Source organism: Gymnodraco acuticeps, unplaced genomic scaffold (assembly GCF_902827175.1).
Source record: "Gymnodraco acuticeps unplaced genomic scaffold, fGymAcu1.1, whole genome shotgun sequence".
Lineage (NCBI taxonomy): Eukaryota > Metazoa > Chordata > Actinopteri > Perciformes > Bathydraconidae > Gymnodraco > Gymnodraco acuticeps.
The window spans coordinates 2,263,305-2,290,539 of NW_022990558.1; the positions used below are offsets into that span (position 1 = coordinate 2,263,305).

A 27,235-nucleotide genomic window follows, 5' to 3' on the forward strand; every position below is an offset into this window, starting at 1 on the left:
AGCATGCGTTATCCCATCATCTATGGCAAATTTGCTTTCAGGAAAGCAAGTTCCTTTAAAGGCGAGTGGATTTATGGCAGGCAGTGAACCAACGATAAAAAGAACGGCTCTCACCAAGTAGGACTCGGTTCCCTTCATTCGTACCAAAGAGCCGTTCAAAAGAATCGGATCGTTCGTGAACGTCACATCATTACCATTTTGGTTTCATGCGCCACTGAGGTATACTTTCGTAGGAATTAATGCTGTATCCATTTCTCTTTGTACATCCATGATCAGTGAATAGGTTGCAGTCGATGTTATCCTCCAAAGATGGCCAACTCTCTGTTGATGTAATCACATTCCCATCCCTTATTGTATTATCATTTTCAGTCTATGCAAGTCACCACTACTCTTTGGTTATGTGCATTCCACTTTTAATGTGCAATATGTTTGGTGACCCTGAGATTCAGTATCATACCAAGACGGCACACAAACATTGTTCTTCCATTTTTTTTTTTAATAAAGGCTTTATCATCTTTCATATTTTGGTGGTACAGAGTTCAAGTTTCAATAGATTTGGTTCACAAAAGAATCACATATTAAACTGAGCAAACTTCCCTAAGATTAAACAATTCTTTAAAAAGTAGCTTAAATAATGGTACAGTACAAAAACAAGTGGGTTTATCACAAAAGGAGTGTTGTTTTTCTTTTGAGGAAAGTAACAGTGGCACAATATTTTTCTCTGTAAAAAAAATAAAAAATAAAAAGGTTCCTCCTTTTTTTGTTGTTGTTTGTTTTGCAGCAGTCAGCCGATTAGAAAAGTATACATTCACTGGCTTTCTTTATCCCACTAGCAGAAGGCACTAAACAGCAGGCTTGGATCAACTAGTACTTGCACATATGGCTTGTTTATCCTTATGAGATGCCAAATGGACATTTCTTTGCCACAAAGAACAACACATTCAGTGCAAGAAACTTAAGACAATCTAAGAATATGTACATTTTGCTGATACGGGTTTAGAAAACACTACAACTGTTTGCAATGGCTAATTGATCCAAGTCTGCAGAGGAGGCTTCATTCAAAACCAGCAGTAAGTGCCCTGAAAATAAATACCAAGTTCACAATAAAAGGTACTCTTCAGCTCCACTGCCAGGTTTGAAATGCAAAGTCACATTGAACTGAGCTCATCCTCAACCCTGGTTTGTAAAAATTGGGACGAAAGGCAGTTCTACTGCGTCAGGCCTGCGTCTTTAGCCATGCCATAAAAGATTCCTTTCTGTGATAGGAGGTTTGCCGGAGTGTCAAACTCTGCTATCTGTCCCTTGTCCAACACCAGCACTCTGCAAGGAGAAAGAGGAGAGCATGAGTCATTTACAAAACATGGATACTTTTCAGAGTTTGGATTATTGGCATGACCACGATATTACCAAAGCAGGCGGTACAAGGTTCACATAGTATACAATCCAAATGATATACATTTATACACAATGTGGCAAATGGATGGGCATTTGAAATGAACCAATTAAGCATTATTTGATCGCCCAAATATATATACAGTACATATACACATTACATAAGTAATGGCTTGTTATTATGCAGAGAAAGGTTGTCTATTAACATCATTTTCGTGATTGTTTCGTAATTTTGTTGTTGTTGTTGTTGTTATGTTACCAACATCTCTAACTCATCTGTCTCCATTTTTGTTGAGATTCATTGTCTGTTTGCCAGGTGAGGAAGTTGTTTTGTACTGTTGGTTTTTACTGGATGAGATTTCCTCACACTGAGATAAGATAGGATGAAGTAAAATAATAAAGGATTCTTAATGTCAGTAAGCATTCGCTTCTCTATATTTTCTAAAAGCGAACCAACACAGAATATAAATATTTTAAGTTTGCTTGGTTTATCATATTATTTACATGTGTCATTACTGCCAATGTTTTCACATTATTCCACTGATCTACGGTAACATGCCAATAAATGTTGCAGTGTGTCAAATATGCAGGTTCTAAGATACAGAAGAATGCTTTGCCATTTTAAAAAGTGCCCCCTGCGTGTTTCTTTGACCTGAAGAATACACACAGTGAGCTTCGGTGAGATACACTCAATGTTTGTGTGCCCTTCACAACCCAGAATACTTTAGGATCACTAAGGAGCTTTGAAATCTGATTGTTATCATTGTTCTGTGTTTACTAAGTTAAGCTGATTGCTGTTGATGGATGCATTAGGTTTCAAGGTTTACTTTAAAGTTTAAATTGTAAAGTATTTATATATGTTGAACCTTGTGTAATCCATGATTGTGTTGAGTCTGTGAGCGATGGTGAAGACAGTGCAGTCCTCAAACTGAGTCCTGATGGTGGACTGGATGAGGTCATCTGTCTCCAGGTCGATAGCAGCTGTAGCTTCATCCAGGACGAGGATCCTCGTCTTCCTCAGGAGAGCCCGAGCCAAACACACCAGCTGCCTCTGGCCCACACTGAACATAAAGAGCACACAACATGTGAGACACAGCGCTACAGAGAACAATCAGTTTGTCTGCTAACATCCATGCATTAAAAGCTGCTGTATCTCTCCCTCTGAACAAACCTGAGGTTCTCTCCTCCCTCGGAGCACTCCAGCTCCAGTTTGGCCGGCTGGTTGCTCACAAACTTATGGAGGTGAGAATGTTCCAGAACCGCCCACAGCTCTTCATCACTGTACTTCTCAAAGGGATCCAGGTTCATCTTCAGTGTGCCAGAGAACAGCACAGGCTCCTGCAACAGGCAAATATTTTCAGGCTTGAAACATAAGAGACAATCAGAAAAAGGCCCAACGAGAGATATTATATATTTTGGATTGTAGTAGTTTTAGTCGCTTCTAGTCAGTAATCCGTAGAAACCAACAGTACAAACAATTTCCGACTACATTTTACATATTTTGTTAGGAAAAATTGAGATATGCTCATGCTTCACTTCCAGAACACAAGATGAAGTCTTAAAAGGACTAGTTTTGTCTGACCAACAGTTTAAAAAAAACATCAAGGAATCATTTTGCTTTTCTGATGGGAGTAAAATGAGGAGATAGATAGCCAGCGCTTCAGCCAGAGCTAGAGCTAGCGCGGTGGGTCTGATCCCAGACTGCTCCAACTACTTGCCGGGTCAGTAAACGTTATGTTCCTGGCTGAATCGTTACAGTTGCTAATTGTAGGTCTGATTCCAATGCCTCCTCTCTCAGCAAAGTTCTCTCCTAGCGAGGAGGAGGGATGCACTAACTTGCACATATTTGTCTTTTTTTTGTTTGATAAACAATAAATTCAACGAATCCAGTGCCAGTATTGATATTTCTCACCTGAAGCTTTCATAGGGATCCTAAATGAAAAAGGTTTGTGATATAATGCTAACATTTTTGAGAGGTAAAGGTTCTGTGAGACAATGCAAACTAGGGATCGACCGATATGGCTTTTTCAAGGCCGATACCGATTATTAGTAATCAAGGAGACCGATAACCGATATTTGGAACCGATATACATTTGCAGTAAAATCTGAAAATCTTGGTGTCAAAATGTAGAATAACTTCTATGAAGTGCCTTTTTATGTTTAATGAACTTTCCAACATCTTAAAACTGGTTTCCTCTCTGTGACCCTGAGTAAAGTAAATGAAGTAAAAATAAAATAAAAACTACTAAAACTTGTTCTGAACTTCTGATATTTGAGTCTCACTCATTTAGTAGTCACAATTCAGCAGCACCAGATTGTAGTGCAGAAAGCAGAGTTGTGCGAGGCTCCACTAGCAGCCGTCCTAGCGCGTCCCAGTTTCTCCGCTGCGAGACGCTACCCGCCCCCCCCCCCCCCCCCCCCCCCCCCCCATGTCCCTTTGTAACTGGGAAACTGATAGAATTGGATCATAAGATCGTGGTGTTTTTGCAACTTCAGCATAGGAGATTGGGATGTTTATTGAACTTCGGCTTTCAACTGATTAACCTTCGAAACACCGCTCACTGCTGCTGCTTGCCTCTGTCTTTGTCTGCGTTCTTCGCACCTGCCTGTAATCTGAGAAGGTCCCGCCTCTCTGGCTGGCTGCAGCCCGGAAAATCTTCAGTGTTGATTGACACTTCAGTAATAGCCTATCAGATAGCGCTGTGGGCGGGACATTGCTCGTGAACAGTGGTGACTGCAGCCAGAGAAACGGCCGCACCAGAGCCAAAGTTGTATCAGCAATTTGATATAAAAAAAAGGCCGATACAGATAATCTGTGAAATGCGGAATATCGGCCTCGATAATCGGCCAGGCCAATAATCGGTCGACCCCTAATGCAAACCAGTGTCAGTGCCATATAAAGCAAAAGTATTCATTTTATTCACCCATAACTGTTTTATTAATTCCGTCTCCCTTTAGCTATCAGAGTTTCCAAGTCAATTTTATTTTCACAATGCTTAATATTTGATATCTCAATGGCAAAAACATTTTCTCTGACATATTGTGAGGAGTGTGTGCACATGTGTACCTGTGGAATGATGGTGAGCTTGGACCTCAGGTCGTGCAGGCCTATCTCTGAGATCTTCACGTCGTCGATGGTGATCTCTCCTGCTGCAGACTCTAGCAGTCGGAACAAGCAGAGCGTCATGGAGGACTTCCCAGCTCCTGTACGACCCACGATACCAATCTGTGGACACACACACACACACACACACACACACACACACACACACACACACACACACACACACACACACACACACACACACACACACACACACACACACACACACACACACACACACACACACACACACACACACACACACACACACACACACACACACACACACACACACACACACACACACACACACACACACACACACACACACACACACACACACACACACACACACACATACATTAGTGGACTTTGTTGACCCATTATTGCTTACTGATGGCCACACTAAACCCCCCCCACCTTCTCTCCTCCTTTCACGCTTAGTGTGAGGTTCTTTAGGACGAGGTCCAGTCCCTCTCGGTACCGGACGCTGTAGTCGTGGAACTCTACGTTCCCCTTCATGGGCCAATCAGCTGGGGGCTTCTTGTCCTCAATCTCCCAGGGGGCCTGTGAACAGAAGAGCAGCATTTCAGACCAGGAACACTTTCTGTACAACTCGTCAGCCTGTTAGCAGAACTTCAAATGACTTCTGTGTGTGAGTCAGAGCTGCCAAACATTTATTTCCCCTCTGAGACACGCTGGATGCTCCAAACAAAAGCTTTCACTAACAACTATAGCAGTTACTGTATACATGGGGCACACACTGTGATGGCTGCTGAAAAGTAAGAAGAAAGTACACTGTGTACAGTGCACGTGCCATGTTTGTCTTGTATAACAGAGGGGCCCTTGTTGGCACCAGGTAATCTAACATTTCTGGATCTGGTTATAGTTTATAGGTTTTGTTGAGAACATGACTTGGCAGCAGGACAGTTTTTTGGAATGTGGTTACATTCCTCCTTTTTAACTGCAGCACAAAGCCAACACTATTTTACTGCTGCAAGCAAACACATGCACAAGCCAACTTCTCTGGAATACCAGAAAGCGACAGAAGTGCACACACACACACACACACACACACACACACACACACACACACACACACACACACACACACACACACACACACACACACACACACACACACACACACACACACACACACACACACACACACACACACACACACACACACACACACACACACACCACACACACACACACACACACACACACACACACACACACACACACACACACACAGACAGACAGACAGACAGACAGACAGACAGACAGACAGACAGACAGACAGACAGACAGACAGACAGACACAGACAGAAAGACAGACACAGACAGACCTCTGTCTTGGTCTCAGAGTATTCCTTGACCCGCTCCACTGCTACGATGTTGCTCTCCAGATCTGAAGTCATCCGCACCATCCAGTTCAAAGACATGGTTACCTACAACAGAACCACAGAGTTAGAATAAATGGTTAAAGTGGTTTCCTAATCGTTATAGACGAGTAGCTAAAATAGTTAGCTTAAAAAGAAACAAGGGGTGGATGAATAGTTAAATATAACCTAAATTGTATTACCTAAAAATAATAATAATACTAGATACATGGTTTAATTGGTTAAGTACAAATTTGAGACAGGTAACATTAGCAGAAATAGTGGTGGATAAATGGTCAAAATAGCTAATGGTTGAAATAGCTAGCTAACCATTAAAGACAAATAGCATAAAAAAATACAAATGGTGGATGAATGTTAAAATAACAACAAAAAAATGCTAGATAAATGGTTTGATTAGTCAGGAGTTAACGTCAGCTAAAACAGTAAGCTAAAAGTACATTAATGGTGAAAAAGCTACATTCAGTGGATAAATGGTCAAAATTGCCAAAGGAATAGGTGAATGGCTAAAGATAACGATAGTAGATAAATGGTTGTATAAGTTACCACTTATAGATGGGCAACATTAGCTACCTTTGTTAGGACGTATACACATAACTAACTTCAGCTGCTGATTTACATTACTTGTTAAAAAAAAAGGTGAAATCCTGCAGATGGATTTAGTTGCAGCAGTTAGTTGTACCTGCAGAGCGTAGGACACTGACAGACCCACGAGGCCCGGGTTCAGATTCTCCTTTCCAATCACAGCAAACAGAGCAGCGAACAAAACGATGCAGTTCCCAATGAACTCGATACGTACTCCCAGCCACCTGTGGGACACAATATATATTATTAAAATTCATGCATCTGGTTGAAAGTTCAATTATGATGTTTATGTTTTGATGAAAACTAGAAATCTGGAATGACATTCAATGTAAACCTTAATTAATACTGACATCTTGACTATCATTAAAACCAGTTATGATTTTCAGGAGGTTATTAAACTTCATTGCTGGATTATTTTGTAATGAAGTGGATACATATGACCACATGTATTCATCTGGTAGCATATATAAGCTAATGGTTGCTTCTGTTCAATACTGATTGTGGATTACATCAATCCAGCTCATAGTCATACCCATATTAAAACAAAATATAACAATTAAAATGCAATAAAAATCATGTTCTCAGTTTTAATTGATTGATTTTATTTATTTCGTATTAGCTACACTAATATAATGTTATAACTATGTCCTCCGGGTCATATTTTGGACGAAACACGTCTACCTCTACAGACAAGAGAGGGAAGCATAGTGGCTGTAAACAGCATGTTACTCTGCTTCATGGTTTATTCCTGTTTTACAGGTTTATTAAATGTTAATTAACAGTGGTGTTAGTATCAGCATAGATAGACAAAATACTATTCATCTTACTAGTGGCTGTGTGAAGGAGGATAAAACAATACTGTACTTTTATTTTATATAATCATTTGTTCTTCTCTTACTATTTATTGTTGTCATCTTCTTAATGTGTCAATTCTCTTATTTATTGCCTTTTATCCTGATTTTCTTTGCTTTGTCTGTTAAAGCACTTTGACAACTTTTTTTAAAGGTACTATATATTAAAACTTAAAGGGATAGTGGAAATGGAACCTCAAATAGTTTCGTTTTAACTTATATACAAGCATAATTACGTACCAAAACAATCACACCTGATTACAAATATATAATAATTGCCTTACGCATGTTAGAAGCACTTTATTGCAGCTTCCTCGAAGTTTTTTAGAAACGAAATGTTTCTCAGCCTAACCGGAAGTGACGAAAACTCAGGAAGACGATACGATAACAAACCATGGCGTCTATGCAGAATGAACGTGGAAGGGCAAATATACCAGACAAAGAAGAAGGATTGTACGAGGTATCCAGTGATGATAGCGAGTCAGAAACATCCTCTCGGCTTTCCTACGAAAATGTCGTTTTAGGAACTGAATCTGAATCCGGTTCAGTAAGCGACGATGGTGACAATATTGAGCCAGACGATGGACCATTACGTCCTTATTTGTTCGAGCCCGAGCCCGAGGTGATGGTTCACGGCATGGGCAATGGCGAGGATGACCAGGACCAGGCGCCAGATGATGCACCCCTACGCACAAATAATCTTGACTGGTAGGTCCCTAAGCATAGCTCACGCATCTTAAGATCACCTGTAGCCTTTACAAATATTAATCATTGTTAACCAGTTAATCCCGAAGGTCCCCCCAGTGGACCCCTCCCACCGTTTTTTCTCTCTCACATGTCTCAGGGCTTCTTAACATTTATGAAACTATTAATGTTTCATACCCTTTTAAAAGGTAAGAAACTCCGCTAACTGACAATAAGAACAATTGTTAGCTAGAAAAAACACAAGCGTAATACCAAGCCTTTGAATTAGCATTGAGCGAAACAATGCTAACGCTTTTTTACACACAACACACGGTAGAAATGCCCTTATTACTATCTTAACTGCACAAACAAGATATACGATTTAAAGCTGAGACTCCACAGATTCCACACATGTAATGTCATCACTGTAAGACCTCGAATTCCTGGAGCTATCAGCCAGAAAAGAGAAAGTAAACAACATCCGGTTCCAAAAATATTACAATAATTACGTCTTACCTTTTTTGATTTGTGATCAAAAGTTGTGTTCAACGGAATAAAAACGCATCTCAAGGTTAATCCAATGTCGTTGTGTCACGTAGAATTTTTCTGTCGCACTACAGCCATACAAAACACATCTATTCACCATAATAAAGGTCGGCTATTCACATGCAAATGCTATTGAATGTCCGCCATTGTTTGTGCCCGTCTTCCTATGCTCTCGTCATCACCCGAAGATTCCCGACGATTCCCGAAGTATTTCGTTTCATTGAGAGGGCGCAGTAAAATTGAAAATAAAATGAAACTAGGCGCATGAAATTAAAAAAAATTGTTTAATATGCTTCTTTTTAATAAAAATACATAAGTTAAACCCAAAATTCGCGGATTTCCACTATCCCTTTAAGACACAGCTGAAATGGGACACTTACCTGTTGGAAACTATACCCGGGTAGTAACACTTTTGGTTCTCATCCACTTTCATATCACTCATGAGAACAAAGGCAGAGTGTCTGCCATAGGCTCGGATTACACTAGTGCCGGTGACCGTCTCAGAGAAATGGGAGTATATGGGCGAGCGGCTGACTGACTCCAGGCGCTTTAGCTGTCGGGACGTGGCAACGTAAAATCTCTACAGGGGTGGGGGGGAGAGAAACAAACACAACATTACAACTGAACAGGGTGTTAAACATGCTCGGATGTTAAAAACAAATATGATGCACACAGACAAGTCCACACACACTCACACACATGCAGAGTAATTAAGAAGCCTGTGTGAACAAAACACTCACAGTGATTATTTAATAGTCCAATTTACACATTTATGATAGGATGCCAACTCAGTCTACATGCATATTACCTGCAATCACTTTAAACCGCATGTAAACAGACCAATCATGTTAGCAAATAGCTAGAATAGGAACAAAAATCCCTTAGTGCATAATAACTGTGAATTTCTGCACAGTTAATCAAATGTGTTCAACTGCAGGTGTTTTGTTCATCACACATATTATTAAATGATCAATTTTTCGTGCTATTATTGGTATGATTAGTTATCATACATTTAAAAATTAATCATTCAAACAAAGACTAAGTTTCGAGACAGATGATGCCGCAAAGACATAAAGCATGCAGGATTAATGTCAAGACAAAGACAAAGACATTTAAGAGATTGTGATAGTGAAGCAGATTTGAGCTATTTGAAGGTTCATTTAGTTAGTGTAAATGTACACGCGCACTAAAACACCCCATGAATTTCTCATTTCTGTATCATTTTCCAGTTAGTTTGTGACTGTTAAATAAAGTGGATTGGATTGTTGATTTGAAATGTTTTACAGACTGACTTTTTTATTGAGTGATTGATTATTCCTTAACTTAAAGTCTGTAGGCTTGATTTAAAGATAATCTGGTTAGCAAAACAGCTAGCATTATATGATGTGTATCCAGAGGGGTTGAAGGGATACTCCAATGTTTTAGCTCACAAGATTAAAGACCAAAGCAGCAGACACTGAGATATGTATTTGTTTCATTAGCACGAGTCAAGCTCCAAAGGTCTTAAGCCACCTCTTTCAAAACTAAGAAAAGGTCTCTCCACAGCACCGCCGAAATAATGATTCAACTGTTTTCACAGGCTGATTAGTACTCCTTCGGGAAAGTAAACTAAACTCGATGTGTAAAATAAGTGCTCCTTTAAGCGGATGTACTGTAGTAGCAGACATATGACTGACCCACAGAGAAGATCCACAAGATCCATAGCAAAATGAGTAATGGATGACTTGAAATTGCCCTCATTATTTGTTTGAAATACGGAAACAAATGTAAACCAATACAGCAGTCATTAGCACTACGCACACGACCATCCATCTACCACAAGTCCCACTGCCTACACAGCCACCACCAGACCTGACAGACACAGCTGCTCCTGTGGCAGGAGTAACCTCATTAACCTCAGTGGGCCGAAGTTACTACAGCTATCTGGCAAACCCTCAATAACTGGGCAGGGTCAAAACAAGTTCAATAGACAAGCTTAGTTCCAAATAGACATTAAATGTACACATACAGTACAACTAGTGAGATTATCTCTGCCTCCAGAGCAGCTTTGCCTGTGAGAATGAATGTGTAATATAACTGGATTTGCAATATGCCAAAAAGTATTGGTGTAATCATCTGTACCAGGTGGTGCTGCTGACTACACACTGGCCCCTGAGCCTTGAAGGCCCCAGCCTGCTGTGACTACTGGACTAACAGACACCAAACTACACTGCACCTACTGCACTGCAACCACTTCAACCCCATGCACACACACTCTCAGACATGCATGTTGTATTAATGAATTAGGGGACGTCCTATTTACCTGAACCCACCAATAGAACACCGTTAACGGGGCTATGACTAGGAGGAACATTGGGGTGAGGGCAGAGCATATGAGCAGCACAGTCGAAGTGTACCAGAAAGTGCGCATCCATATGTCAATATTGTCAGGGATGTGGGTGTCTATAGCATCCACGTCTTTGCTGAAGCGGTTTAGTAACCGCCCAGTGGGGGTGCTCTCGAAGAAGCCCTGCGGAGCGCGCAGGACCCCCTGAAGCAGGTCGCAGTGTATGAGCTTGGCTGCCCGCAGCATACAGAAGCCCCGACCCAACAGGCAGTTAACCAACACGAACACACCTGAGAGAGGGGGAGGGGGAGGGGGAGGGGGTCAAATTTGACATACAACAACACCTGAGTTAAATAGATTAGGACCTGTTCCTGATGTCTAATGACAATGTGTGCTCCAGCTAAACAGAAAACACTTCTTTAAAAAAATGATTGTGTGCCAGCGCTGTTCCCTAAAAGTAGACGGAGGCGGAGGGGGGGGGGGGGGGTTCAAATACAAAGTACAAATCAAGTGGTACAACAAACCTTGGTATCAGTAAATGAACTACTATCTCATTCAATAAATATATACCTAATCAGTTGTGACTTCATATGGCCACAAACATCGAGTTTACTGTATCTCAAGAAGTGTGCATTTTAACTTTGACCTAAATGTTACACAAAAAACAGATTTTTCGATCAATCACTATTTTAAAGTAATGTTTATTATTCTCCATCTCTGCTGTTTTATTTTACTGTTGGCTTAGAATAAAACCGTAACCTCGAACCTAAGTCATTTTATATTTAGATATATTAAGATACAGTTATAATGGGTAAAATGTACGGAATCCTCCATATTTATCCAGAGATACTCCTATACATTCACAGACTACCGTTAATTTAACCAACCAACTACCCTTTTGGTATTTCAAACAACTTCAGAAATGCTCCAATATTCCATGAATGGAAATAATTCGTCCACAAGTTTTCTACACATGACACCTGCTAAAACCCTAAAACAAATGCAGACCACTGGCATTCAAAGAAAAGCCCCAAATTGATCCAGTTGTATTTACAATGGTCCACCACTAGAGGGAGATTATAGATAAGGGAAGCCTGAGTAATAATATTTTTGGTTCCTAAAACAAAAAGGTACTTAAGTACATTGTGTGCATATTGGGGTTGGGCAGTATGGCTCAACCTGTGTGTGCATGTATGTTTGAGTGTGTGGAAGCAGGCTCATCACGGACAACATCACAGGCTATGGAGAAGCTGAAACTGAAAGTTAATTAAGCTGCTGCTCCAACATGCATGCCATCCCAGGAAAAGGACAAAAGCAAAGAAAAGAGGAAGAAAGAGGATCGATCATCCGGCATATGAGCAACATTTTCCCAAAGTACCTGGACAAAGATATATATGAAAGCCAGGGGGGCTATGACGACAGCAAAGATGGGTGTGCTGGAAATGATAACTATCAGGGTGGAGAGAGAAACGAAGAAGGTGCCCAGGAACATGAGCACGGTGGATGGGAGAGCCTCGTCTATGACGTAGATGTCCTTGGAGAAGCGGTTGATGATGCGTCCTAAAGGCGTGGTGTCATAGAAAGACTGGGGCGTGTGAAATTTGTTGGTGAGCAGGTTAAAGTGCAGCTTCCTTGCAGCGCCGATGTTCCCCATGGCTAGTGTGAAGGAAGAGAGCATGACCAGGAGACCTGTGACGGGGGTGGATCAGAGGAGTAGGAGTGGAGGGGAAGGTGTTAGTGTGTTACTAGCAGACACAGTCAGTCCATCAACAGTTTGCTGTAAAAGGAACAACGTTAAATCATTACACCACTCAAATGTTCTCTTGCTGAAACATCTCTCCAGTTGGTTTAATGTAGAAAAACTAGCTGTAAAGCAAGTACACAGTTTATTCAACAAAGTCTGCAACAAGACACTGTGTGGGTGGAGCACCTTTAGCACCATCAGGTAAAACAATATTTTAGCACCATGGTGTGGCAGAACATACAACCTGAAAGCACAATTTGAACCACTGTGCACAATTAGAAAAAAAGGTATTATACAACAGTAAATGCATAAACAAGAGCTGGACTTTAACTGACTTAATGCTCATTTTGAGTGATTCTTACCTTGTGCAATGCCCAGAGCTGCGTACACCCCCACCCTCAAGTGAATATTCTCCTGAGTCTGATTTGTTAAGGCGTCGTTGGTCCACTGGCTGAGCCAGATGTTGGCTCCGATGGCTGCCGCGCTCTGGCAGCCGTACAGGAAGCAGATGAACACCGACAGCAGGATGCCCACTGCCTTGGCGTACTCCAGGAACACCTTTGATTTCACCTGTCAGAGGGACAGAGGTCAGGCAAGGTCAGCGCACACAGCCTTCATGACAGAATTGAATTGGGAGGGATGAAACCCTCTTTAATGGTCACACATGCAGAGGTATAACCATTACAATCATATATTGATGTATATAATTAGGAGTCATATTTTTCTGTTGCATGTGTGTCTCTGCAGCTAAACTCGCTTGCTTTTTTTTGGCGAACATTTATGACAGTATGCTCAAACAACGTTTGTGGTGATTCATCAATTTTGAAAACCTTTGTTATTCACTTATTATCGTCATTTATGGATGACTCAAACGGCCAGTAAGGGCGCCAAGTGAACATCAATCTCTTCAGTAGCAAAAAGTGAAAAACAAACTTTTGCTGTGTCTCAATTTGGACACTTCGTTTAATACACTGCATGTTGTGCACTGTGAACACTTGTGCAGTGTGTGCATTTCAAATTTGTAGTGTTGTCTTGAAGAGCTGGTAGGGACAATTTAGTGAGATTTAAGTCTTTAATGTACTCTCTTGAGTGACCTTGTCGTGGATCAACACTCACAACCTTTGTTGTATTTTATGATTTCTATTCATACATATAATAATTTATAATACTCATAGTGTGATAAGATAACATAAGATCTTTAATTTGTCATTGTACAAGTACAACGAAATTACAATATGAACTCAAGGTGCCAACGCGCAACAACAAGACAATATAAAAACAAGAAATGGGACTTAAATAGACATGATAGGGAATATGTACATAAATAAATAATAAATGAAATTGCACGATTCCCCTCATATTGCACGGAAGACATGATAACTTAAATATTAGCAGCCTTACAGTAAGTGCACATATGGCCCTGGGAAAGAAACTAAACTTTGCAATAGGATAGGGCTGAAGAGCATCTCAGGATATGATGAAAGAAAACATTATCTAATTTTAAAGTAAAAAAAAACAAAACAAGAGGCCTCATAAAAAAACCCAAAAGGCTCACTGTACATCTGAGGATAAAAATGAACAATTAAAGACTGACTCTGCCTGTTTCCGCGGTCTCTGCATGGATGAGTTTCTGCAGCTCGTTTGGTTTCTTCTTCTCTTGTTGCTCCCCATGTTTCTTCAGGCTGCAGTTGTGTCTCCTCACTGAGCGGCCCCTCTGGTTTTCTCCCTCTGCTGATATGATGCTGATCTGTCTGTAAAGGGAGAACATATTATTTCCATGTATGGCATTTCATTAGAAAAAGCCACATTCAAAAACTCCACTTGAAAAGCATTCCATAATATGTCTAAAATGAATCATTAAAGTTTTTATGAGAGAAAAGGCAAAGGAAGGAAACAATAGTATTTCTCTACCTTATAAAATTCCGCTTGGTTTCATTGACCACCGGCTCATTGTCCACCATGTCTGTGTGGTTGCTAAGGGCGTCGTCAGGGAACAGTTCTTCATCCTGAATGATCTCCTCTGTGAAGCAATTAAGCAGTATGTTATACAGCTCAAGCAGAAAATATGCAAAATGAGGTAAATAATATAAGTAAGTGATGGTCTACCAGCAGGCTCTTCCTCCTCCACGAAGTCCTCCATGGAGTAGTTCCTGAGGAACTCTGCGAAGGCCCCGTTCTGTTTGAGCAGCTCCTGGTAGGAGCCCATCTCTGACACCCGGCCCTCCACAATCACAATGATGTTATCCACCTGAGGCAGGAAGCTGATGCCATGTGTCACCAGAATACGTGTCTGGAGTTAACAAGAAAAAAAAACATTGTCATTTAATAAAACACATATATTACAAAACTACAGACAAGCATTGGCACATTTTTTCTTTTTACAAGAGAAAACATTCAAAGATAACATTTTATAAAATAGAATAAAAAATTAGGTAAGAGTAGTGTAAAAATGTAATAAAATAAAAATAAACTGATACAAATCTATTCAGTGTTGTAATGAAGATATTAATGATTAAGTTATGACACAGTTATGTTTATTAAGGATCCGCATTAGCTTTTGCTCTTGACAAAAGCTACTCTTCCTGGGGTCCGACAAGTTGAGTAGCGTCAGCCTCAGTAATGTAGGCATTGCACAGTTTAAAATGGCGATTCTGGACTTTTTAAATCACAAACTAATGGAAAGATAAGGCTCTCCCACCTTGCCCTTCAGACACCCCTCTGGGCCGATGAGGTTGTCAAAGATGTGTTTGGCTACGTGTGCGTCCACAGCGGACAGCGGGTCATCCAGCAGGTAGACGTCAGTGTCGCTGTACACAGCGCGGGCCAGACTCACCCTCTGCCGCTGCCCCCCCGACAGGTTGATGCCCTGCAGGACACAGACACGTCACTCATTAAGGAAACACTTTTTCTTATTTTTACAGGAGTTACTCAATTATTATGTTTAAAAATGCAAGTGGAGCACTGTCTTGAAAAAAAAAAAAAAGCCTGCATCCCAGCTTTCCAGAGGGTTCCATATATTTTGTTACAAAAAGTGTTGGCAGCTTTAATTTACCAAATGTATTTGAAAATGGGGCTCATTAACAAATGAATACTGTGTAATATATTTGTACAATATAAGAAAAGCACAAGTTTCATGTTTGGGCCATATTCCATTATACTTTTTGAATTTGCTGCGGGCTAATACAAAATTGACCACGGAACACATTTGGCCACCGGGCCGTAGTTTGGACACCCCTGCTCTACTGTACACGCAGTGTTGGGACTAACGTGTTGGGCAGTAACTAGTACTCTAACGCATTACTTTTTTAATTCAGTAACGCAGTTACCGTTACTACATGGTGCGTTACTCCGTTAGTTTTTTAATATAGTCAACAGCCAGGCGAACAGAGATGAGAACTGTACTTAAGTACAGTACTTGAGTAAATGTACTTAGATACTTCCTGTGTCACATGCGGAGACGGGCTGTGGGCGTGTTTGTGTTGTTTACTAACAAGACTATCATGGCGGCGGCGGAGCTCAAGTCTAGTTTCTCCACCTGGAGATATTCTCACTATTTCACTTTTGTCGAGCACAAAGAAAAGAACGTTTTAGTTAAATGTAAGTTGTGTCCTGGCGGGTCAAAGATCCTATCTACTGCCCAAACCAGTAATTCAAATCTCTTAAAACATCTGCAAAAACAACATGCTGGGACGAAGCTAGTAGCTAAGACCACAGAGACTCAGCCGACGCCACTCCACCTCCACCTAAGCAACAGCGGCTGGATTTTAACCAAGGGACTGCTGGCCAGGGAAAAGTCGATAAAGCCATTGCACGGTATGTTGTAGAACACATGCAGGCTATTGCTACAGTGGAGTCACCCGCTTTCAGGGAGCTAGTTAGCATGATAGCATGTCCGGGCGGCACACGGCATATGGGACGGAACACTTTTTCCAACTACCTGGAGAAAGAATATACAAAAATGGAAAGCCAGCTAATATCGATGCAATCCAGATTGCATATAATGCATGTCAAGTTGATCAACAGATTGTATTAGGTAACACTTTATTTTGATAGTCCATAGTTAACACTCTACAAGTCATCAGTTGACATTCAACAACACTGTTTCAACAGACAATTAACATGCATTTCACTAACTGCCAGTAGAATATAAGGTACATCTCAAGTGTTCTATAGATTTTACAAAAAGTGTCTGTTGACTGTCAACGTGTTTTTTGCAACAGGTTATTAACCGATATTCAACCTTACTATCTGTCGATTGTGAGTTCTTGTGAAAAACCTTTTTTTCTCAAGTGAATGCATTAGGCTTCTGTATTTATCTTATATATTAGTCAAATAAAACGGGAACAGGTGTTTCTAACTCAAACATGACATACATAATGAATAAATAAAGTTTGTGATCAGTTGTGCAAAACATTTCGCTTTATTCCCATGTCTGTTGCATATCATTAGTGGATGAATGTATGTGTTCTGTTGATAGGTTATAGACTTTCTACTGTTCTCAACTGTGTTTCACTTTAATTGGATAGTCCTAACACATGCCTACAAACGCTTAGTGGAGAATGCCTACTAAAAGTATACAGATAGTCAACTCTAGATTAGTTGACGATCAACAGATAGTCAACTAAACTCTAAAGTTGCTTATCTGTTGATCATCAACTAATGCTTAATGTAATCTTTAGTTGACATCTTGACTCTCAACAGATTATCAACAGATAGTCAACATGACCCTGTTGACTTTCAACTGACAGATTGATTTTGAGTAGTTGATTGTCAATTTTGAAGATGTTGACACAATATACAGATAGTAAGGTTGAATATTGGTTAATACGCTGTTGACATGCTACTAAATGTCAACTGATGACTTATAGAGTGTTAAATATGGACTATCAAAATAAAGTGTTACCTTGTATTAGTCTCCAATGCAATAACAGTACTGAAATGAAGGCTTATAGCCTTCATTTCAGTACTGTTATTGCATTGGAGAATGCCTTAATGGGAGCCCTTTTTTTAAGTAACTAAAAAGTTACTTTCAAGGTAACGCATTACTTTGTAGGTGTAAGTAATCAGTAAAGTAACTGCGTTACTTTCTAAATGAAGTAACTAGTAATGGTAACTAGTTACTGGTTTTCAGTAACTAGTACAACACTGTGTACATGCACCATAAACAGAAATACTTTAATAGAAAACTCAATTTTGTTGTTGTTAGGAATAAAAATGTTCTATAAATCAGGTGAAACATTTGAAATACATTAAAGGTGACATGTCGTGCTTTTCCGGTTATTACCCGTCCCCTTGTGTGTTATGAAGGTTTTTATGCATGTAAACGGTGTGCAGAGTCAAAACCCTCAAAGTACACCCTGTAGCGAGTAAAACTCTAACACAGAAAATACCTCCCCAAAACGCCTCGTTGGAGATACGTCATTGTCCATTTGATTCTTCCGGGTACATCATGATGTCATGTCGTCTCCGGAACGAAATGGACCAATCCGTGGAGCCGTTACGTTAAGCCCCCGCTGATTGGTCCAAATTGACCAATCCACGGACTTCCTCACACACTCAGTGCAGGCAGCTCTGCTGATTTCTCCTCCCTGGCTGCAGGCTGATAACAGACAGTTGGGATCGCGGCGAAATTCTCTCTGCAGACCCATTCTCACTGCAGACCCATTCTCTCTGCAGACCCATTCTCTCTGCAGACCCATTCTCACAGCGTTTATCAACCTTTTTCTTACTCAATATCAAGCCACACTTTTTGTTTTTACTTCGGCTGTGACTTTGTGTGTGCTCAGCTGTGTTTCGCTGTGTATCGCTAAACAAGGAAATCACACCTCCACGGAGCTCAGCGCGATTCACAACGTCCCGACTGGTCCCGACCAATCGGAGCACACTGGGCTCACAGGGAGGGGGGGGGCAAGAGCTGCAACGAGCCGTTTAGTGGAGAGAGTGAATACTGCTGAATACACATACTATACAGAGATGCTGTATGCGAAACCAATGTGAGTTTGGAACAATGTAAATCTATTCTAGTAGACCTCAACAATGGAATTATGATCAGTGGAAATGGCCATGCCATGTGACCTTTAACTTAAAAATAATTACGTTTTTCTTTTTCAATGAATATGTTTAAATATGCAAACTAAAATGTGTGCTTATTTGCATATGGAATAGAAAACATTGGATTAGGCCAATGAGGAAATGTTTGATATCTCTCTATATCACTCCATAATCATAAAAAACTGTCACAAAAAACAATTTCCACCAAGTTTAACAAAATAAAATGTTCTATAAATCAGTTAACAATGAAAAATAAAACACCTAAATGTGTGTTCTGGATACTTCACACTAGTCAGACGGAGACTTGTTATGGAAGTCTCCCTCTTCTTTCACGATGACGAATCAATTTCAAAAGGTTTTTCTCTTTAATGTCGAAAACATCAGAAACCATGACCAAAGCTCACACCAGAAAACAGGAACAAAGAGTGTTTTTTTTGGTAAGAGTATGGAAACTGAAAGTGTTTTTTAGTAAGAGAATGGAAAATGAAAGTGTTTTTCAGTAAAAGAATGGAAAGCGAAGTGTTTTTCTCTTTGTACCTTCTCTCCTATCTCGGTCATATCCCCTCCAGGAAGCACTTCCAGGTCAGGAGTTAAGGCACAGGCTTCCAGAACGCAGCGGTACTTTTGCTCATTGTAGTCTTTCCCGAACAGGATGTTGTCCCGCAGCGTGGCGTTCTGGATCCAGGCCTGCTGCGGGACATATGCTACTGAGCCCTGAGGAGAGGAGAGCCCACACACTGGTAGTTAGTAGCCTTTAACAAGTCTTTTGTCCCAAGAATTAACAGTATCTAAAGTATATCTTATGCTCACCTTTTAATGTGCTGACTCAAGACACCATCTATTTCAATTCCTCACTTTTGCCTCTTTCACACCAGCGCTTTTTCAGCTCCGGCTCGGAGCTGGAGCCTGAAATGCGCCGTTTTTTCCTGTTCACACCGCAGCGGCGCCGGCTCTTAGCTCCGGAATCCGGTTCACTTCCAGCTCCAAAAAATTTTCGGTCTAGAGGCAAGAGCTTCGGAGCTAAGAGGTGGCGTCGCTTACGTCTCTCTTACGTCGAGGCGTGCAGGAAACTAAACATGAACATGGGTCGACTGTCATGCCTGCCTACAAGCAGAGTGCTTATAAACACACTTTATAAAGTCAGGCAACACTAACCAGGCTTCGTGTGATTCTGTTTATTTGTACCTTACTTTGACCATCCGTTCATTGTTATTGATCATTGTGGAGAGAGGCAGACGTGTTGTTTTGTATTATAGCCAGGGGTGCACATAACTTTTTTTGCCCTGGTTCTCAAAGGAGCACCTGGAGATGTTGCTTGGTGCTCATCCTTAAAATGAAATAAATAAACCGGTCTTTATTTGCCAGACACACGGCACAGAACACACAGAGGTGAACACAGAACACACATGCAGAGGTGAACACAAGACAACATTAGCACGACCAGTAATCCTACAAGCTGTCATCACTACCCTCCTGACTGTTCTCCTCACTGTCTTCCTCTCTGTCAGACATGGTAGCTGATGATGTAGGCCTACTACTTCCTCTCTGGTTGAGTCTGCGATTAGCTGCTTGCATCCACAAGTCAACAGCTGGGTTTGGGTTGAAAGTCCAGTTTTAAAAGGATATGTTGGGTTACTGTCCTATAGTATACATTGGAATGATTTCAAACCTGTTTATCCCAATAATTATAAAGGAGTGCCTTGGAAATATGTGTTTACATAAATCGTGACCAAACCGTTTGAACTTAGACTAAAGTGAACTATCTAAACACTCAGAGTCCTTTACCTCACTGAGCTGTAGTTATCAGTCTCTCGGTCTGACTGGAGAGGACTCTCCCTCCACATCATTGTAGAAACATCTTCTTATATCCGCAGCTAGCACCAGATTCTAATAACAACAGCGCCGGTACCGGTGCACCCTTCCTCTCTCTCTCGCATTTTGGCTGTGAGCTGCGGGCGCCAGATAAGCCAACATCCCCCATTTTCATCACTTACAGCGCCCATCGTACAGGGAAAATGAAACGTGTAACCGGGGTGAAAAGGGTGTTACATTTACTTAATTATGAATATTGTTACATCAAGGCCGAAAATTAGGATGAGCACCAACAGTCAAAAATATTTGTTTCCCTCCCAGAACTACCAGCGCAGCGCCTCCCCAGATCTGGCGCCCTAGGCGAAAATCAACGCCAGTGCGACGGGCCGGCCCTGAGTTCATATGCAACTCGCAAATATCTTTCTCTCTCTCTCTCTCTCTCTTTCTGCTCTCTCCTCTCTTTTCTCTTTTCTCTTTTCTCTTCTCCCTTCTCTCTCCCTCTCTCTCAATGTTGGTACGCAAATGCGCCTTTTTTCAAATGACCCGGTGCCCTTTTTTTGGCCGAGGTGCGCATGCGCACCAGTTATGTGCAGCCCTGATTATAGCAGCTATCGGATGGAATCAATACATGGGCTGCACAGGTTGTCGTGTCCGACTATCACAAGTAGAATCATAATAAAAATACGCCGGTAAAATGTGCCTGTAGAAAACGGTCTATGCCACAATAGGATAGCAATAGCAAGTAGTCAGTTTAGCTTCGGTTGCTATGCTAACATCACCCATTTTATACCAGAGAAACTTTCATAACAGCGTTGTGATGCCAAACAGCGTCAATTCAGACTGACACACATTCACTTAGGCTAAGGGGAACTGGGGATATGTATCAGCTGCTTGTGTGAGTCGGACAGTGAATACTTTAGAGCGGCCGCTGCCGTGTGAGCTAACCGGGAGCTAACGGGAGAATAAACTCCCGTGGAAGAGCAGCCAGCACTGCAGCGGTCGGTAAATGCTGCAGAAACACATTAATAAACAATGAACCACGGCACTCTGGAGAAAAGCATAAGGTTGGAGAAGTCGTTATTTAATTTAATCTGGCTTCGTGTGATTAAAAGCAACACGATCATCGACCCGACGCAGTTCCCCGTTGTTGTGAGCGCTGTAACGCCGTTGGGGAGCAAATCAGCGATGTAAACGGTGACGTCATGACGCAGCAGCGGCAGCACCCAGTCGGGCTCTGGGCGGTGTGAACAGAGCGGCAGCAGAAAAGGGAAACCGGAGCTGAACCAGAAAAGCTCTAGCTCGGAGCCAGAACGGGAAAAGCGCTGGTGTGAAAGCCGCATTAGTGACCACAAGCCCTTAAGCTCAATCAATAACACAATAAGCTTTTGGGAATTTATCTGAACCAAAAATGAAAAACAACAAGCAAGGCTTTTCCTTCCTGCTTCCGGTATTTACGCTAAGCTAATCGCTGCTGGTTAAAGTTTCATATGAAGCAGGCAGACAGAGTTGTGTCAATTTCTAATCAAAGTCTCCACAAGAGGGCAAATTCCCAAAATGTAATATTAATATAATCAGTGTTTCTACTACCATAACTAGGGGAAACACTTATTATTTTTCCTTCCGGGAAAAGATTGTCCCACTCTTGACCTAACAATCAACATCGGCACCTCAGTTGTTTCCCCGACTCAGACTGCAAGGAATCTGGGTGTGACCCTAGATAACAACCTGTCCTTCACTGCAAACATCGCTGCTACAACCCGTTGCTGCAGATACACGCTTTACAACATCAGGAAGATACGTCCCCAGCTGACTCAGAAAGCGACTCAGGTTCTGGTCCAGGCTCTCGTCATCTCACGCCTAGACTACTGCAACTCCCTCCTGGCTGGTGTACCTGCATGTGCCATCCGACCTCTGCAGCTCACCCAGAATGCAGCGGCTCGTCTGGTCTTCAACCTTCCTAAATGTTCCCACACCACTCCGCTCCTCCGCTGCCTTCACTGGCTTCCGGTAACTGCTAGAATCCACTTCAAGACACTGGTACTTGCTTACCATGCTGCGAATGGATCTGGCCCTTCCTACATCCAGGACATGGTTAAACCGTACACCCCAGCGCGTGCACTACGCTCTGCATCAGCCAAACGACTCGCTGCACCCTCGCTGCGAGGGGGACCCAAGTTCCCATCAGCAAAAACACGTGGGTTTGCTATCCTGGCTCCAAGATGGTGGAATGAGCTCCCCATTGACATCAGGACAGCAGATAGCTTGCACATCTTCCGGCGCAAACTGAAAACTCATCTCTTTCGACTCCACTTCGAGCGATAGAACTATTAACGAAGCACTTTTATACTAATAAAGGACTGGCTTACCTAAAGCCAGTTGGGTAGCACTTGAAATGTTTGGCTCTATGAAACCTGATGTACTTATATGATTCTGTTTTCTTCAAGGTTGTGTCTTCCTGGTCGAATGTACTTATTGTAAGTCGCTTTGGACAAAAGCGTCAGCTAAATGCAATGTAATGTAATGTAATTATGATCCACTGAAAGACACAGTAACGGAAATGAGTAAGTCATTGTTTTAGTGTACAGGTGTTTAATAATAAGTAAGCCTCTCAAAGAGATTAGTTTTTGTGTTTAGTTTGTTTTGTTCATAACATTTGCAATGACTTGTGAACCCTCTGAACCACTTGTATGGTTAGTTGTGCAAACAGTGCTATATTAATAAAGTGTGACTGATTGATTCCCCTCTTTATTCCATCTTTTGTGATAAGTGTACACCTGGTGCCAATGAATAACAGAGCGGGTCACTTTCACATAACGTGTGTAATAAAACATTACTTAATAAAAAAAGAAATGTATTATGAAATTCAGCAACGAATCTAAAGTTGGTGTGAATAAACAAAGGGTTGAAATGCTAAAATGCTCTTAAGAGCTCAGTTGAGTGAGGTGATCATTCTATATTTGGGTCATCACTGTTAAATTACACAACAATAGATTGGATCAAATATACTTTGATCATCCCAAATTGAGATTTGTTTAGCATGTTAACCAGCAGCGATTAGCTTAGCTTAAATTCTGGAAGCAGGGAGGAAAAGCCTTGGTTGTTGTTTTTCATTTTTGGTTCAGATAAATCCCCAAAAGCTTATTGTGTTATTTATTGAGCCTAAGGGCTTGTGGTTACTTTTGAAAGTGAGGAATTTAAATATATGTTAATACGTGTCTTGAGTCAGTACCTTAAAAGGTTATATATATATATATATATATATATATATATATATATATATATATATATATATATATATATATTATTAGAGTATCTAAAGAATAGACAATATAAAATGATCAGAGAAAATACAGAATGGTCTATTATTAACATAAAAACGAATTAATGCAGCTTTAGGGAAGGAAAGAAAGAAAGAAAAATAAGCTTGTTTTGTTTTTATAGAAGGTGTACTTAAGTCTTACCCGGATTGAGACCTCTCCCTCCAGTTTCTCTACCTCCCCCAGCAGCGCAGAGAGCAGGGAGGACTTCCCACAGCCGACATGGCCCACCACCGCCAGCAGGGAGCCCTGAGGCACCATCACGTTAATGCTACAAACACACAGAACATTCACAGGAGTTAGCCACAGGTATGACAACACAGAAACATGACAAAAATGTGGAGGAGATTCAAGACCTACTTGTGCAGGACAGGAGGGTCGTCTTTAGCCCAGCTGAATTTCCCATTGACAACCGTCACTGCAAAGTCTGTGGAGCAAGAAAAGTGGAAACATCTTTGTCAATATCTTTTGAAATTGATGTCAGCTTGATTTATTCAGGCAGGGCCAGTGACGAAGAAGTACTCGCATCCTTTACAAGTTAAAAGTACAAATATGATACTAAAATACTCTACAACAAGTAAAATTCCTGATTTCCAAATTTGACTTAAGTTGAAGAAGAAAAATGTTAGCATTTGAATATAGTTTAAGTACAAAAAGTACTCATTCTGCACAATGTCACATTTCAGAATAAAATGAGGTAAACAGGTATTATCAGCTAAATCAGCGTTTCTCAAAGTGTGGGGCGCGCCCCACTGGTGGGGTGCAGAGATGTGATAGGTGGGTCGCGAATGGACGCGATTTATTTATTTTTTAATAAATATTTTGGACCTCAGGCCGGAATCGAACCGGGGTCCTCCCGGGCGTTAGTGGACTGTTACAGCCGGAGACTTGCAACGGCGGTGGACTTTCACAGCGCCGGATCCGCCGGAGCCTCGCAACGGCGGGTGTTTGCAGCGGCGGGTGCGGTACCGGCGCTGTGAAAGTCCACGGCCCACCTATGTCAGAGCCAGCGGCCCACCAAAGGCAAGGCAGCGGCCCACCAAAGGCAAGGCCCACCAAAGGCAAGGCCCACCAAAGGCAAGGCCCACCGGGAAAAGTCCCGAATCTCCCGATGGCCAATCCGAGCCTGCTCACACACACACAACTGAAACCAAAATCATTTACAGACATATGTAAAAATCTCTCTCTCACACACACACACACACACACACACACACACACACACACACACACACACACACACACAGACACACACACACACACACACACACACACACACACACACACACACACACACACACACACACACACACACACAGCGTTGCAGTCGGGAAGAAAAGCAATGTGGAGCGGCACCTCACCACTTCATAAGGAGTTTAACCGTGACACTTTTCGAAATCCCGTTTGTGTTCTTTACAAATAGGCCTATGTTTATTTATTTTTTTTAACGCAAGCCGTCATCGCCACGGAGGAGCACACAGCCTCTGTGAGCGAGCGAGACAGAGAGAGCACACCTTTATCTATTTAATATAGCCTAGGTGTAGGACAGTAAACAGTTTAAAAGGGGGGTGATTAGTAAAATATGCACAAATAAAAAGAAAGAATGCTAACTGGTAACATAAGATAAGAATAAACAAGTTTAAATGATTTGTTATTGGTTGTGATCATAATCTAAAGATGTTTGGATTATAAGTATACAGCTCCCTTTCATATGAGTGTTGAGAGCTGTATCCATAAATTCATTTTGTGCTCAAAGTGCACCAAATTGATGCTTTTAACTTCAACATTTAAAAAAATATTTTCCCGGGGGTGCAAGCTCTCATCCTAAAAAAGGTTGGAGACCCCTGTTATAGAACGATACATTTGACAATTTTAAGCTTGGCCTACCATTTTATTGGAGCGATGAGGAACAGGTGGGGCTTGAAAAGGCCCACCTGTTCAAAGTGGGGAATGACAGAACAAGTTTGAGAACCACTGAGCTAAATGTACTTGAAGTATCAAAAGCACCCACTATGCAGAATGGATCTTTCACAGTATTCTATTATTATCATATTTGTAATATCGTGTTTTTATACATGTACGAGCATTTTAGTATTGTAGTTGTCATTGCAGACCAAATGTAGATACTTGAAATACTGTGTAGATTAGTACTGCATTATTGTGCTCATTTTCAGGTTCATATTCTCTGACAAGATATAGCGGAGGATATTTGCTGGCTCAGTTTGATCCCACGCCCGTGAGCCTGTGAGATGTAAACACACCAGATGTGTCTGCTTGCTTATTGCCTCTAATGAAACACAGCTGATTTTGGTTTATGGGAAAAAAAGTATTGTTTTTGCTTTTTTTGGAGGTATTGTAAATTCAGATAATTTATCACGGTTTGGAAATTGGAAACCTCTTCTGTCAAATCTTGAAGAGCAAGATGGTCTACTGGGAAATGTACAATATTAATGTTTAACATTGTGTATATTTAAACTGAGTATTCAGCAGCTGGTCTAATACAAAAATTATGATTAGCTACATCTGCCATGTTTTATTTACAGTCATTTACACCCCCAGACCCAAACACCCACAAACTCTATTTGAAATGAGCTTGCATGAAGTTGGGTGAAGTTTACAGCTGGTGATTCCCAACTCCAGAGGAAGGAGTTAATGGGCTCACCTCAGCGTTTTTATTAACAATGATGATGAAGATTATTTGTACCGCTGCTTTAAAGAGGACATATTTGTATTTTGTGACTCTAGTCTGACACGTCTCCATGCTTTAATGTGTTCAAAAAGCCCTTTACTTTCCTCATACTGCCTGTGCTGCAGCAACTCTTTTCACCCTCTGTCTGAAACCAGAGCCCAGTCTGCTCTGATTGGTTAGCAGGTCGGCACTGATGTGATGGGCAACCACTTAGAGATGTCCCGCCCCTTAGCCTATCATGTACAATGTGTCGGAGCGCTAGCCAATAGAAGCGCGAGATTTAAATAGTGACTTTACAGTGTCGCGGAAGTAAAAAAAGGAGTCCAATGGACGTGTTTCAGACGGGGGAGGACTTTGGGATTTTAACCCTTGCAGACCAATTCACCAAAATCTAGATAACACACTAAAGGAAAGAGAAAAAACACTTTAAATCATATTAGCATTTCAGGTGTTTATAGATGTACAAAGTAACTGAGTATAATATAATAAATGTAGTGGAGTAAAAATAAGAATATTTGTCTCTGAAATGTAGAGAAGTAGAAGTATGTACTATCTATAAATGTAAGTACTCAAGTAAAGTACAAAACTTGAGTAAATGTACTTAGTTACTTTCCACCCGTTGGAAGTACAAACGGCATTTTTAAGTGTTAGTCATCCAAAAGCTCTTCAAGCTCACTGTGCGAAAGGGATGCGTTGGAAGCATACGTTGGAAGCAGTGTCTTTGAGAAA

At 41.2% G+C, this 27,235-nt stretch overlaps 1 protein-coding gene across 2 annotated transcripts in view; it reads right to left on the reverse strand.

Moving 5' to 3' along the window:
* Positions 1–475: 475 nt before the first annotated feature.
* Positions 476–27,235, reverse strand: part of abcc3 (ATP-binding cassette, sub-family C (CFTR/MRP), member 3) — a 94,594-nt gene continuing 67,834 nt past the window's right edge. Inside the window, exons 15-31 of one of the 2 annotated variants that reach the window (XM_034227459.1) lie at positions 24,178–24,244; positions 23,962–24,088; positions 19,226–19,402; positions 15,336–15,503; positions 14,744–14,927; positions 14,549–14,657; positions 14,232–14,388; positions 13,000–13,207; positions 10,870–11,183; positions 8,948–9,147; positions 6,584–6,710; positions 5,851–5,952; positions 4,916–5,062; positions 4,460–4,618; positions 2,564–2,730; positions 2,259–2,453; positions 476–1,320 (exon numbers count right to left, since the gene is read on the reverse strand). In XM_034227459.1, coding sequence (XP_034083350.1) covers positions 1,209–1,320; positions 2,259–2,453; positions 2,564–2,730; positions 4,460–4,618; positions 4,916–5,062; positions 5,851–5,952; positions 6,584–6,710; positions 8,948–9,147; positions 10,870–11,183; positions 13,000–13,207; positions 14,232–14,388; positions 14,549–14,657; positions 14,744–14,927; positions 15,336–15,503; positions 19,226–19,402; positions 23,962–24,088; positions 24,178–24,244 — 2,720 coding nt within the window. In that variant the 3' untranslated portion in view covers positions 476–1,208. Of the gene's footprint in view, positions 1,321–2,258; positions 2,454–2,563; positions 2,731–4,459; positions 4,619–4,915; positions 5,063–5,850; positions 5,953–6,583; positions 6,711–8,947; positions 9,148–10,869; positions 11,184–12,271; positions 12,583–12,999; positions 13,208–14,231; positions 14,389–14,548; positions 14,658–14,743; positions 14,928–15,335; positions 15,504–19,225; positions 19,403–23,961; positions 24,089–24,177; positions 24,245–27,235 lie in introns of both variants that reach the window. The other variant, XM_034227460.1, reaches the window with a different exon arrangement.